At 45.6% G+C, this 15429-nt stretch overlaps 1 protein-coding gene across 2 annotated transcripts in view; it reads left to right on the top strand.

The window, feature by feature from the left end:
* CFI (complement factor I) overlaps positions 1 to 15429 on the top strand; it is an 89673-nt gene that overhangs the window by 24446 nt on the left and 49798 nt on the right. For both annotated transcript variants that reach the window (XM_083178173.1, XM_083178182.1), the window contains exons 2-4: positions 5373 to 5625; positions 7601 to 7763; positions 10322 to 10497. In XM_083178173.1, coding sequence (XP_083034299.1) covers positions 5373 to 5625; positions 7601 to 7763; positions 10322 to 10497 — 592 coding nt within the window. The remainder of the gene's footprint in view (positions 1 to 5372; positions 5626 to 7600; positions 7764 to 10321; positions 10498 to 15429) is intronic.

Consider the following 15429-nt stretch of genomic DNA (forward strand, 5'->3'; position numbering starts at 1 on the left):
TTATTGAGGTGGTCCCCACTCCCCCAGGGACCAGCCTGACCATCCAGGGTGCTCATGCTTTGGCCAGGGGACCTTATGTAAATGGTGTCCCTGTGGCATGACATCACTGGCTGTTTGAGCCTGGTGCTGGTTTCCGAAATACTGGGGACCCCTACTCTTTTTGTCTGGTTATAGAAATACAGGGGGACCACAGTTTTTCCCCCTGTATTTTTGTAACCAGGACCGGCTCAATGAGGCTGGGGCTGGTTATAGCCAGGCGGGACCCCATGCTGTTTTTTTAATTAATTTATATATTTTTTATATTTTATTACACAGAGAAGCCTGCACGGATTGGACAGATTTGATTGATATAACAGATCTGACTGATCCATGCAGGCTTCAGCCAAATACATTGGGAAAATTAGGATATTTTCCAGTCGTATTTTCTGCTGAATTCAGCAGTACAAGGGGAGATCTATTAAAAAGGCAGATTATGGCTGATCCCGTGTGTGAACGGAACGGGTACAACCGGGATCGGCCGAAAAGATATATTGAGAATACAGTACATTTACTAAGCTGCCGTATTCTCCAGGTTCATATTTACTGGGCTGTGATGGCCCAGACGTCAGCGGCCCTCCCAACACCCGGGCAATACCTGTGTTTTCGCTGGCTTTGTGCGCGTGGACAGTGCATGCGCGGCAGACTGATAATCGGTCAAACTGTGAATTTTCAGACTGACCAAACGGGTCTGAATTGGCCCCATAGGTAGGGTAGCTACTAGCCTCTTCTACATACAGTAGCTGTAAATAATCCTATTTAGGCCAGCCCCCTAACACACTGTAGTATGTAGCCCATCAGATACATTGTATGGTACAAGTGTGCAGCAAGATAAATTGCATGTGATTTGTCACGGATTGATAAATTGCATGCAATATATCTTATGTGAAATAAGGCCCCCCATACATTAGCCCGACTTGTCCTAGGGACAAGTCGGACCCGATTTCCCCGGCAGCTCCCCGGGAGGTTTCCATCATGATAAGGCACTTGATGTGCCAAGTTGTGCATATGATAAATCGCCATGCGATTTTTTATATAAAACTCCCGGGGAGCTGCAGGGGGAGAGCGGGGTGAGGGACACTGGGGAGCAACAGGGGGGGAGCCGGGCATTGTAGCTGTCAAATAGGCAGCGGGCGGTGGGGGGGGGGGGGGGGCGCTGGAGAGCCGGGCTGGGGACACAGGCAGCAGCGGGCGGGGGTGGACGCCGGTGAACGGAGCTGGCCGGGCGCAGCATGACCGGGGACGGGGAGAACGCTGCAAGTAAAAAAAAAAACATTACAAATGAATTGGAAGCCAGTGATTGGCTGAGAGCTCTCTCAGCCAATTGCTGATTGGCTGAGAGAGCTCTCTCAGCCAATCACTGGCTTCCAATTCATTTGTAATGGGTTTTTTTTTTTTCTTGCAGCGTTCTCCCCGTCCCCGGTCATGCTGCGCCCGGCCAGCTCCGTTCACCGGCGTCCACCCCCGCCCGCTGCTGCCTGAGTCCCCAGCCCGGCTCTCCAGCATCGCCCTCCCCAGCGTCTGTCACCGCTGACGCTGCCCGCTCTCCCCCTGCCTGGCTCTGGCGTCCCCCGCCCGGAGGCTGCACATAAGATTTAGGAAATCTTATGTGCAGCCGGTCCGACTGCCCGACTCCGATCCGATGCGCACGGGACCGCGCATCGGATCGGGGGGGCTGTCAAACCATGCGATTTGGGCCGATTTCATGGCCCGATTCATCCGAATCGGGTGAAATCGTGCCCAAATCGTATAGTGTATGGGGGCCTTAAGCCCTCAAGTACAAAGCTGCCTCGCAGTTCAAGGGAAATCTGATGCAATTTCAAGCCTCAGATAAATTGCTCCAGTGTATGGCCACCTTTACTGTGGGTGTCGGCCATAGAATGGGTCCTGCACGTGCACAGTTCCAAAACATTGGGGAAATTGTGGGTTGCATGGCTTATGCAATCCAACCTGAATCAGCCCCTCAGTAAGGTATCAAGCATTGTAATAAAAGTACTGATAGTGACATATTTTATTAAATCTATGTAGTTGCAAAATGTCATATATGAGGGCCAACTGTACCAAGCATCAAAAAGTGATAAGCAACAATTGAAATGTATCCATATGAGGTAGTTACACTGTATATCAGTGCCAAGATATAACTACAGGAAACAGTGTTAACTGTCAGTAAATACTGCTCAACTATGGAGCATATATAATCCAATACAGTGGGACTGGTATCAATTTATTTTTATTTGATAAACAGGGTGGCTAATAAATTTGTTGTGAACTAACTGGACCCTGCTTCAATGATAGAAGGCTTTTTACCTGGCTATCGGGCAATCCCACTGTGATTATACAACATACATATTGAGGACAGAATTGATATAACACAAAAAAACAGTGCACAACATTTTAATCATATTTATTCACTCTCCTATAAGCTTGCGCAATTTTTGTTTGTTTATACCCTGCTGGCTTTCAGCAATTGTAAAGGCAACATCAATAAAAGTTAAATTTTAAAAGAATACGTTTTGTCGGCGGACATCCCTTGTATGATAAGCTACGCAAATACCAGTCCAGCGAGTGCCCCGAATTAGGAATATATATTTCTTCTTTTGAATTTGTACTTCTTAGTAATATATCAAGAAGTAAATCAAATAATGGAGAGATAGAATATAGCACTATTACATTATTTATATAACCAATGTAAGCACACGGATTAAACTTTTTTATTATCGATTGAATTCATATGGTTTGATAACGCCATATTGCTGTAGCAGATCTGGTACTGTGAGCTGTGGGATAACCGTTCTTTTATAACATGTAGCTGCTGTCACAATAAAGAGACTAAAAAGGGGCAGGACAAAAACAATGTCAGCAGACAGGCCAAAGATCAGGATGGGTAATGCGGGTTTACAAGCTCAACACAAAGTTAAACATTACAGCTGCATGCAGCCTGATAAAGGTTAGGAAACCTATCAGAAAGGAGGAAAGACCTGCAATACAGGCCATAACACAAATTGCCAATCAGCTCCTAACTGCCATGTTACTAGTTAGGAGCAATTGGTTGGTCTCTCTCCACTTCATCACTCTCCAAGGCATGAGTTGGGTACACACTGGATGACGTGTGTACCCAGTGACATCTAGCACCATAGTACCAGGCAGGGTTCCAGCATTGGCAAATGCATACACTCTTGCCAATGCTGGCCGCGACAAGCATTCTGTAGCCATGGCTCTCACTAGCAATGTCCTCCATCAATGTCGCTGACGCCATGCAGGAACGTGTATGGTCAGCGACAATGTGTCTACACACTGGCCGATATTCTGATTTTGATGTTCTGACCCATTGAAACTGACAAAATCATTAGCAATGTGTGTATGCCCATTACTTGCTTATATTATTTCTTCATTCTGGAGCCCATTGCACCATTTGTGCCTCAATTTGAGCCAACATAATATAAATATTTATAATTTAAAAAAAACACTGGTTCTATATAACATAGTTTTAGTGTATGTATATCTGAACTTTATTATGCATTTTCTTGCTATTCTACCTTTACAATTCTATCCAATGTAAATTATAGTCAATAAGCAGTTCCAGACTTCCCCTCCCTTCCTAGCCCAACTGTGGCTCTCCAGCTGTTGTGAAACTACAAGTTCCCTCATACCCTCCGACTAATTAGCTGCTAAAGCATGTTCGGACTTGCAGTTTCATATCAGCTGGAGAGCCACAGGTTGGGAAGGCCTGGTGTTTGGGATGGGTGTGAATTATTAGATCGATAGTGACTAGGTAGTCAGTCAATACATACCTCCCAACTATCCCATTTTCAGTGGGAACGTCCTGGTTTTCAGGGACGTTCCTGCGTCCCTCAAAAGGCCAGCATTGTCCCGCGGCGGGGGGGGGGAGGGGGGCAGTTGGGAGTCCCCCCATGTCACCTGGTGAATAGAAGGTGTGCGCTTGAACACACCATCTATTCCTGTACAAGAGAGGCTTAGGGCTGACCGGCAGCTTACATAGCCGCTGGTCAGGTGCCTCAGTGGCGAAAACGGGGTGTGGACTCACAGAGTGATGTGATCTACAGGCCATGCCCCCTCATGGCTAGGCCATGCCCCCTAATTTTGGTGCACACAGGAGTCCCTCTTCCCCTGTCAACAAAGTTGGGAGGTAGGGTCAAGAGGTCGATACCAAAAGCTTGACAGGGTCAAAAGGTAGACACAGAAAAGGTTTATATTAGAAAGGGCAACATGGTCAAAAGGTCATAAAAACATCCATGAGTTTTTCACTTTTTTGTGTTAATGTCGACAAGAACCCCCAATAGTTTAAAATGCCCCCTCGCATGGCTCGCTTTGCCCACCATGCTTTGGGCCTTTACTGCCAATTGTAGTCCATGTGGATGGTAAAGTATAAAAAGTCCAAAAAATTTGAAAAGCTCATGTCTACTTTGAATGTGTCTACCTTCTTCAGGTCATACTTTTGACCTTTTAATCCGGTAACATTTTGGCCCTATCAACCTATTGCACGTTGTCCATTGAGAGTCGACCTATTAACTGTCTTTCTGGACCCTGTAGATCTATCAACCACAACCAGTTTGGGATTAAGGGCCCGATTCCGATCTTCTCGCTGGTCTGCATGTGTTTGGAGCCCAGCGAGCAGGTTAAAACTGCTCCGCTAAATGCAGGTTAACACCCCCCCCCCCCCCCGCTTTAAGAGCCTATGTGCAGTGCTGCAAACGGATGTGGTACACATCTGTGCGCTAGCGCCTGCATGCAAGAGAAATCCGTCCATGGTTACTTACCATGGAAGGATTTATCCTCCTCTGGCCGGTGCTCACAGATGCTACATGACCTAGGAATCAGTTGACGGCTGTATGTATTTCTGTGAAATCAGGGCATGTGCCAACGAGAAGGCAGGGGAATGCTTGTGTTCGCCCACCCAGCATTTCTATGGGAGCACCCACCGTTTTTATGAACATGCCCATGAAACACTGGGTGTCCACCCTGGAGCGGGCCCTGCCCGTCAGTCAGGCTGCAAGCGCCTTGGCAAAATAAACTTTTCCCGAAGGCCCTTGTGGCTGTGGCCTGCAGATGTGTATTACAGACTATGGGCATGTGCAGTAAGCCACCATAGACAGAGGGGCGGAATTCAGACCTCTGCAAACAGTGTAAATTGACCCCTGAGTGTGTGGTGGGGCCCTGCCTGTTTTATTTGTACCGTGCCCTATAATAAGGGCATAAGGGATGGCAGGAATGCCCTGTGATTCCTGTATTATATTAATACATACATACATACATACAATTGCCTCACATTTTAGATACCGGTATATATTTTTGACATGCCGCATTATCTATTACAGAGCGCAGTTTCGCAGAACACATGCTGGAGTGAAATGCACACTTCAGATTCATGCTACAAAGTCTTCTGTAATCCCTGGCAGAGATGTTATAATGGAAAATGTATTTGTAAGCTGCCTTACCAATGTCCTAAGAATAAGACCTTCGATCCTTGCTCAGACACTGGAAAAAAATATCAGACATACTGTCAGCTAAAGAGTGCTGAATGCAGTAGCCAGAGTGTCAGATTTACCTCAGATTCTTCACCATGTACAGGTAAGAGCAACATTGATTATTCTGGTGTAAAAGGGTCTCTTTGCCCTTTGCCTATTTCAGACAAGAAGCATTACCTCCCAACTGTGCCGCTTTTTGCAGGAACATCCCATTTTTTTTGGGACATTCCCACATCCCACCCGTGGCCGGCAGTGTTCCGCAGTGGAGGACAGTTGGGAGTTGACAGTGATATATTTGGGTTACACTGAACATTGGGGGTTATTCAGATTCCTGAATGCAGAACGTATGGGGGACCGATGTTTTGCGTCAACGCAGATGAAGGGTGCATGCAGCCACAACACCACGCCTGCAGTCTTAGGCGTGTGCTCCCGGCGAACACTCTGTTCGCCGTGGCTGCACGCACCCTGCATCTGCACATGCTCAGAAATGCGTCTGTGTCAACGCAAAATGTAAAAATAACCCCCAATGTTCAATGTAACTCAAATGCATCTAATAATAAGTATTATCACCCCTTTGCATACAGTCACTCCCATTCCCAATTTATGTTTGCACACACATACCTACGCAGCTGTGTTTTTTCAGCCTATGGACTTGCTTATCATTGCAAGTGAAGATGCTGCCAAAAAAAAGAAAAGAGACGCCCACCGGTGGCATTGCGAAGCCCTCAGCAACTGCAGTCACATAGGCAAAAATGAGCTTGGTCCACAGATTGGATGCGGTAGTAGCAACCCTGCGGCCCCATTTCTTTGCATAAGTGATTGTAGCTAAAGACAGATACATGTCTGAAAAATGCAGGTGGTATGGGACGCCAGAAGCCGGTGGTGTGAAGCGGTCACATGTTGGGGTCATGATTAGTGCAACCGGTGGAAAATATGGGGCAGCTGCTGTCAGTATAATAGTGTCATGGCAGCGCTGGGGAAGTGGGATGAAGTAGAGAAGGTTGGTGCTGTTGTACCTCTTGAAAACCGATACAAAATGGTACATTGGTATTAGCCAGTACAGGGTCATAAATAAACAGTTTAAAATAGTACAGTTGGAGGGTGTGAAATTAGTTCCTGCCCCCTCCCCCTCAATGCCCCCACTGAGATAACAAGATATGGGGAATTAGAGGAATAGATGAATCAGGCAGTAGATGGTGGCAGCGGTAAATAAGGAGACTGCTAGCCAGGAATGTAAGAAGGATTAATTGGTAATGTATATTCAATATAAATAGCAAAGCTCTTTAGCAAAACAAAAAGTGTGCACTGGGCGAGGTGGTGATAACAACAGCTTATCATATTCTTAAAGTTTTATTAAACATGTGCTGCAACCCAATGATGCAGAGAGTACAGTGGTGTGCCGTAGGGCCGGAAACAGAAATCTTGGGGCCCTGTACACTGATATTTATGGGGCCCCCCATCCCACCACCTAATCCCAAACCCACACAACCCTCTTCTGTATGAGCTTCACCTACCATTTTGCGGCTCCAGATCCTGCTTTCAGGTGCAGACTTCTCTCATTCACCATCCTGCTGGCCTGGCTCCTGGCAGCTGCTTCCTGCCTTGACTTGTCATTTACACAAAAGAACACAGAGCACTGTGAGAAGGCAGGGCAGGACGTTCGCAGAGCACGGAATAGATGACCCGCACATGCGCATTAAAATTACAGGAGCCGGAGACTGAGGCCACAGCACCAGCGGTGGGTACGGCCGTGCATCTGCGCGCAGTATACAATCCAGTTGCACACACACAGAGTAGATGGCTCCGAGTGCTGGCTGAAAAAATGTCTCTGGATTAAACCGTTAGGCTTACATAATACAGCAGTAAATCAATTTTTTTGTATTGAGAATATTTTGCTAACCTATTTATATAACTGTCTATCACTACTGAAAATCAAGTTTTCCAAAGACAGGCTGATCTTACATGCTTATAAGAAACACATGAAAAATGTAATCAATGTTTCCCTTATTGCCTTATACTGTATTATGTATCTATGTACTTCTACTTTATTCACAATTTATATTTTGTCCACAATTTAGGTCAATTTGAATTATCTTTAAAAAATAAAACTGGCGGAATTAATAGAAAAAGTGGTCTTGTGAAAATAAAATTACCCAATCAGCAACAGGAATCCTTTGTGTGTTTAGAAACATGGACAATCACAGAAGCTAATGTAGCCTGCAGGCAACTTGGATTTCCCAAGTAAGTTCCAATATCAGCTTTTTGTTTTGCAACTGTACTGTATCTTATTATTCGGAGTGGTGGTATGGAGACCCAGTTTTGGATGCCCAGCATTCCTTTCTGCCTCCTGAAAACTAAGGCTTCACCTATTATAGCCACGTTTGTGGAGGCAAATTAGGTCTGCCCCCACTCTGGTGCTGCCAGGACGTGATGAGGAACAAGTCTGCTGCAGGAGGCTGGCACCGCAAAAGGAGGGTCTGGAGAGACTTACCACACACCACCCTCTATACATGGATAAATACGGGTCCACGGGTGCAACAATGCACAAGGTCTTATTTAAGCCACACAAAGTCCCTAGAATACTAGAGATGCAACAGTGCAAAGGGATGATATATAATAGTAACCACACTGATCAGGGGTGCAACAATGCACAGAGATGATATACAATAATAACCACACTGATCGGGATGCAACAATGCATAGAGATGAGATATAATAAAATCCACACTGGATCAGGAGAACAGCAATGCACTGGTGTAATATATATATATATATATATATAGCAGAGACTACACTGAACCAGAGTGCAATAATGCTCAGAGATGGTAAATACTATACTCTGGATGTGTAATACAATTTACACCAAGTAGCTATACACAGTCTAGAGCCTAGAACTGCAGAAGTAACCAGACAGCTTGGGGCCGACAGGCTGTGGCAGAATATGCAGGACAATATCTTCAGGAACACCAGGAGTCCAACAGACCAAGACATAGGAGACCAGCAGCCAACTCCACTATGGAACACCAAGCAGGCAGAACACCGCAGCACAAGGAATCACTCTGGTGATGTCAGCCACCTCCCTCCTCTGTTGCGTTGTGCGTCAGAACGTACCCGGAAACTGGGTATCGTCAATAGGTCCAAACACTTCCACTTGAATGCCAATGCACCGGCAACGAACCCCATTCCTCTGCCCATCCAGCGTGCACACCCCACCTGCTGCCAAAGGCCACAATATCCAGACCTGCCGGAATCTCCATCCTGGGAGTCCGGCCTCGCTGGCCTCATAACAGGTTTTGTTATATACAGGGGCAGATGTATTAAGCGTGGAGAAGTGATAAGTTGAAAGGTGATAATGCAGCAGGTAATCAGCTCCTGAATGTCATTTTACAAGCACAACCTCTAACTTGACAGTACATACCTTCCAACTTTCGAATTCCCGAGGTCGTGTCACCCCCAGTTTCTACTGCTGTTGGGGCGTGGCCATGCCACAAGCCCCTCTTTCTCTGGGAATAGATGCTGTGCGGATGCATCTATTCAACACTGTTCTGCTCACCAGGCAGGAGGGACTCCCAACTGTATAATAATTAATTCAATAATTCAAATAGGGATATCACATCTAGGCCCTTATTCTGGTTGAATCGCAAATGTGCGAATTTCGCAGGCTTGCGAGTCCACTAGTCGCCGCCTTCCGCACGCACAGCTGACAACCGCCCCCCTCGCGCGGTGCTATCACCATCTAAGGATTTTTCTAGCACTCACAAATGAAAGACACCTCTTTTCTGACATCAGATGCTCGCCTCCTGTACCCGCGTCATCTGGGAATTACTATAAGTATGCCCAGCGATTTCAACGCTCATTTACCGCTGGGCATTCCCATGGGTGAATCCCCTGGCCCGCAAACCCACACCCCCTGCCCGCACTGATGTGTGCGAGCACCAGCAAGTAATATATTTGCCGTGGCCGCTCGCACACAGCGGCAGCACATGCGCATAACTGACTGCGCTTGTGCAGTTGCAAAACACCGCTCCCCTGCGCGAACAAGCAGGGAAGTGTATGAATCAGAATCAGAATAAGGGCCCTAGACCATAGCTAGCCTCCTGTAAAAGCTTGAACTTGATGGATGTACACACAGTACATCTTTTTTCAGCCTCGACTACTATGTAACTATGGCCCTTATTCTGAATCGTGCGGCCGGAGCCGCACACGGTGCTCCGGCCGCACAAACCAATCCCCGCCCACACTACGGATCGCCACGGCCGTCCGTACACGGACGGCTGGCGATCCGCATGAAAATGGTGGGGCGTACGCCTCCACCATGGTGGGAGCTGCCCCCTGCATTCGATGGTCGTCGACCATCGAAGGCAGGGCCGCACGCCCCAGCAGCTCCCGCAAGCTGAGACCACACGGACAATCGTCCGTGTGATAGCTTGTATGGGGCCGGAGAACTGACATCCGGCGACGTCAGCTTTCCGCCCCCATCACTGGCGTCATACCCTCATTACCATGCATACGCCCCGCGTTTGCATGGGAACGCCCATGAAACGCGGGGCGTATGCATAGGGAAATGAGGGTATGAAGCCCCTCACGCCCCTATACGCCCCCTTTGCGGCGGACGAAATACGTCTGCGGCGAATTCGGCTGCACATGCGCAGATTGACCTCTGCGCATGTGCAGACTGAAAACATCGGCGGTACGGCCGCACGCGGCCCGTACCGCACGATTCAGAATAAGGGCCTATGTATGACATCAGTAGTAAAGTAAATATCATTGTAATGCTTCCCTTTTCTATGCTTTTTTAGAGGAGCCTATAATGACAAATTGAGAAATACTATCCAGAATGATACAACACCCGACTGTCTTAAGGTGACATGCCGAGGTTCTGAGAGCTCATTGGCTGAATGTACATTAAAGAAAAGCAAACAGAAAATAAATGTAAAGAAGCGGGCTCATGTCTCATGTTATGATGAAAAAAAAGGTTTGTAATTGTAAATTTTATGTATGTAAATTACCAGATAAAACTTTAATTGTCACTCATTTTATTAATAATATTGTTATTAGAGCAATGCTCAGAAATAGCTTATTATACCTTCCCAACTGTCCTAGTGGGATACGGTTGTTGGGTCAATCTATATTAGGTCGAAATACATTGAATTGACACAGTTAGGTCGACACCTATAAAAGGTCGACATGGCTTAGGTCAACAGGGACTAAAAAAAAAATTGACAGACTTTAGGTCAACATGAAAAAGATTGGCATGTTTTTTTTTTTTTTTTAAATGGCAAAGGTGTTTTTTCATAACCTACAATCCACTAGGACATTGAGGAAGAATAAAATAGTATGCCAAGCTTAGCGAGGCACCGCGACGCACTCAAAGCATGGCGACCGAAGCAAGCCATGCGAGGGGACACTGAACAATTAGATGGTGTCCGTGTTGACGACCTTTTTCATGTTGACCTTTTTCATGTCAACCTAAAGTCCCCGTCGGCCTATAGTCCCTGTCGACATAACCAATGTCGACCTTTTACAGGTGTTTACAGGTCATTGGTGTTGACCCAATGTATGTTGACCTCAATAGGGTATACCCAATGACCCATCCCCATCCTGGTATTGAGAAAAAAGGAGGTAGGAGGGGAAATGCGCCCCTTTAACTGCAGACTAATGAGGTCCTCCTGGGTTTACCAAATCCCTATACAGAACTATTTGAGATAATGGAGAACTTCATCCGGCGCTATTTCTAATTCTAAATAACCTTTATGGACCAGTTTAAATTTTCTAGAGAGGGAATGTTCATCCAACGTAGTATATTCCAGTATCCCCCACAGATGATTATAACTGACCTTTTAATAAGATGAGAAAAAATGTAGTTTGGAGGAGGTAGCAAGCCTCTACCAAACCACAAAATCCTGGCGCTTGTTGTTTAAAAATCAAGCAAAAATAATTTTATAATATCTATATTAATTTGAATTTACGGGGTTATTCTAGTTCACTCTTTCTGACAAAATCCTTCTTAGATGGACAAATCCATGAGCACTGCAGGTGGGGCAGATGTAACATGTGCAGAGAGAATTAGATTTGGGTGGGCTTTTACTTCAAAGTAAGATCTATATTGCAGTGTAAAAATAAAGCAGCCAGTATTTACCCTGCACAGAAACAAAATAACTCGCCCAAATCTAATTCTCCCTGCATATTTTACATCTGCCCCCTGCAGTGCACATGGTTTTGTCCATCTAAGAAGGATTTTGTCAGAAAGAGCGAACTAGAATAAGGCCCTTAGATTCAGAACAGCTGCTGCAGGCATCAAGTGAGTTCACCTGAGCTCACACAGCAAGAACCAAAAAGCAAGGAAAAGATTTTTGATGCTCTGCGCTGCTGTAGATCTATTGTTCAATGTTAGTCTGCTGATTAGGAATGATCCCAGACACACTGTTGAAGTTGTAACACTTTTATAGAAAAATTATAAAATAACATTTCATACAATAGAATGCACAATAAAAAATACACACATATATGATTCTAAAATAGGGCTAGATTAATGCAAGATAGCACTTGGGGTAAAGTGAGTCTCCAGAACTGAATTATTTATTTGCAAGAAAATATTTTTCTTTGTAACAAAAGTTCAGCAAGCGGTAGTAGAATCCGCACAATGCGGGGTTAATAATCCGGTGCAAGAATAGACAGCAAGTTCTTTAGCATGTAAGCGAGCACGCAAATAGTGCTAAATGTACCATCATTACTGCCTAAGAAAAATATTTTCTCGCAATTAACTAATTCAGTTCTGGAGACTCCCTTTCCCCCAAGTGCTATCTTGCATTAATCTAGCCCTATTTTAGAATCATATACTGTATGTGTGTATTTTTTAGAATATTCCATGGGGTGGGTGCTGTCCGACAAAAATCCTGCAAGTGTAAGTGGGATTGAGTAATGAGTGTGGATGAGAGACACAGATCATGTGAAGAGCGGAGAGGTTGGGTGGGGATATATTTTGAGATAAGCAAAGAGATATATTCGGTGCAGTCAGAGTGATGGCTTTGTATGTAAGTAGAAGTATTTTATTTTGAATGCGGTAATAAACAGGCAACCAATGGAGGGACTGGCAGAGCGGATCAGCAGACGATGAATGTCTAGCCAGGAAGATCAGCCTCGCAGCTGCATTCAAAATGTTCACAATGTGTACAGATGTTCACAGCTCCATAGGGTAGCAAGCACTTTTGTGGGAATTCAGGATTCGGCCAAGCGGGTGAAGGGTACATGAAACACAATTTGCATCCTTCATCTGGGATTGAATTCCCCCAAAACATCCCTTTTATTTCTACCAGTATCGGCAAAGGAAAAAAATGATTCAAGCCATGGACTTTAAAACCATTGGGCAGATTTAGTTTTGTTGCAGGCCAGGTGTATGCAGTGGCATTTGTGTACTGTACCATGAATGAATGTGAGGTCGGCCAAGTGCTTTTATGTGTCTTTTACAAAGAGCCTTTTATGCTTTCTAAACTCAGCAAGATGCTTCTAAAAGCCCATACACACTGGGCGATTTTGAGCTGAAAGCCACTCAAACTTGGTGTTTTGAGCGGTGATGCGTGCTCCCGCATCATTGCCTAGAAAGCCGTTCATCTGCTTGTATTACCAGCAGATGTGCGGCTTTGTGGACAGCTTTCCATAACGCTGTGCTATATAAAGCCATCCACCCCCGGCGGACTGTGCCAGGTGGGGGGGGGGAATCGCCCAGCGTGTATGGACCTTTAGCAAATTTCAGCTACAATGGCTGTTTATTTTGCTTACTAAAGAAATGGACAGCTTAACATTAATTCTGCAAACATTTTTAAGCAATACATTGTCTGGTGTATGAATGGAAAATAGATAACACTGGGGAGCAGTCAATGTTGTCAGGGATTTAAGTTGACAGATTAATTTTGTGTTCCTGAATAGGCCATGCTTGTTTTTCAATTAATTGGCTCTAGTTTTTGACATATGCTTACTGTAGGTCTTTAATATTTCTGAAAAATTTTATGAAATAATGTTAAAAATGTATTAGATTTTTATTCTGATCCATCACAGAATAATTACATACATAAGTGTCAGGAAGCTATGAGAACAGTTTTTTTTTATATTTTTGTTGCTGGCAGTCCCTCTGCATGCTCCGACAGTAATCAGCCATCATGTGACAATCCCACCTTCCTTTATATTTTTCTTCCATTATCTGAATATCCTCATGGAACCATTCCCCCTGTTCTTCGCTTAGATCTCCTAGATTGGAATGGAATATATTTAAATAGCTGTGCAAAAAATGTCCTTGTCACATATGTTTATGGCATAGTTGTCCAATACAAACGCATTGGCAGCAAACCATAAGGCCTCCAAGAGAAGTTATAACTGTAACAATCGAAATGGACTCTTAAATTCCTGGCAACAGATTGACTGTTCCCCATCATAATAAATAGATAGACAGTCAATAGGTCAACACCAGACTGTCAACATTCAATCAATCAGCAGGTTTAAAAAGTAAACAGTTAAAGGGTTGACCAAGTATACAGGGTCAAATGGTCAACATGCAAATTGACAACAAAAAAGCACATGTTTAGCACATGATTATTAATGTTAATGTTAGGGTTAGGCACTTGGACTAGAGTTAAGGTGCATGCACACTGGGCATTTTTGCCCACTGTGTATGCACCTTACCTTAAAGTAGCTCAAAACAGGAAAACTGTGTTACTTTGAGCTCAAAATCACAGATTGTGTATGGGTCTTTAGGTTGAAGGAGGGGATGGATAGGACTAGGGCTGGATAGGGGACGGCTAGGGTTTGGCACTTGGCCGCCAGTTAGGATTTGGCTGGGGAAAGCGATGGTTAGGGCTAGGCACTTGGCAGAGGGTTTGGCTGAGGAAGGGGGTGGTTAGGGCTAGGCACTTGGCAGAGGGTTAGGGTTTGGCTGAGGAAGGGGGTGGTTAGGGCTAGGCACTTGGCAGAGGGTTAAGGTTTGAGTGCGGAAGAGGGTGGTTAGAGCTAGGCACTTGGCAGAGGGTTAGGGTTTGGCTGAGGAAGGGGGAGGGGTACTTATGTAGTAGCCGAGCGCCCAATTAACATACATACACTTGCGGAAGAAAATCGCATAGCATGTCCCATTTTAGTGCCATGCGATCAATGCGATGCGATGCCACTAGTTTATATGCTAGTCAGTTACCGTAACTATGCTTTCTGAATAAGCTTAAGCTACTGAAAAAGAATAGTCAGTCAGAACTTGCGTAAGTTCTCCCGGGCACTCACTCTGAGGTGATTAGCGGACAGTGATGGATGCTTCTCACAGTTCTGGCAGTGTTACAGTGACCGGTGTGCAAGGCGTAGGCATGGCAGGTGAGCAAATGTCCATGTTCACCCTGCCTACATCAGAGAAGGAGGCTGTGCTGTTTTTTCAGCAAAAATAATTGCTGCCTGTTACGCAGACTAGCGTAAACGGCCCTTCGATGAAGCGGTCTCTTAAGGAAGCGAGGTGGCACTGCCACATTAAGTGTTGCCGAAAGAAGGTCAGCGTTTGAGCGGACCACTGGTTTCCCAGGTGCCGATTACCCTGGTCTGGTTTGTCTACTCTTGGGCACAGGAGCTTACCAGTGTGCAGTACTGCGACAGGGAGCTGCACATGTCTATAAAGACAATGGTGTAGTATAACGCTCTCATGAGGGAGGACTGCACCAAGGATTTCTTGTCCCAGCCGCAGACCCAAATTGGAGGCCCTGGCATGGTGGTGGAGGTCGATGAGAGCCCCTTTGTGAGGCGCAAAACCAATGTTGGGAGGATGCTGCCCCAGCAATGGGTGTCTGGTGGTATATGCAGGGAGACAGGGGCCTGCTTCTTGACCGCTGTGGAAAGGCGAGACCCCACGACCCTCATGGCTGCCATCAACGCTAATGTCGCT

The sequence above is a fragment of the Crinia signifera genome, chromosome 1 (assembly GCF_055691185.1).
Source record: "Crinia signifera chromosome 1, ASM5569118v1, whole genome shotgun sequence".
Taxonomy (NCBI): Eukaryota; Metazoa; Chordata; class Amphibia; order Anura; family Myobatrachidae; genus Crinia; species Crinia signifera.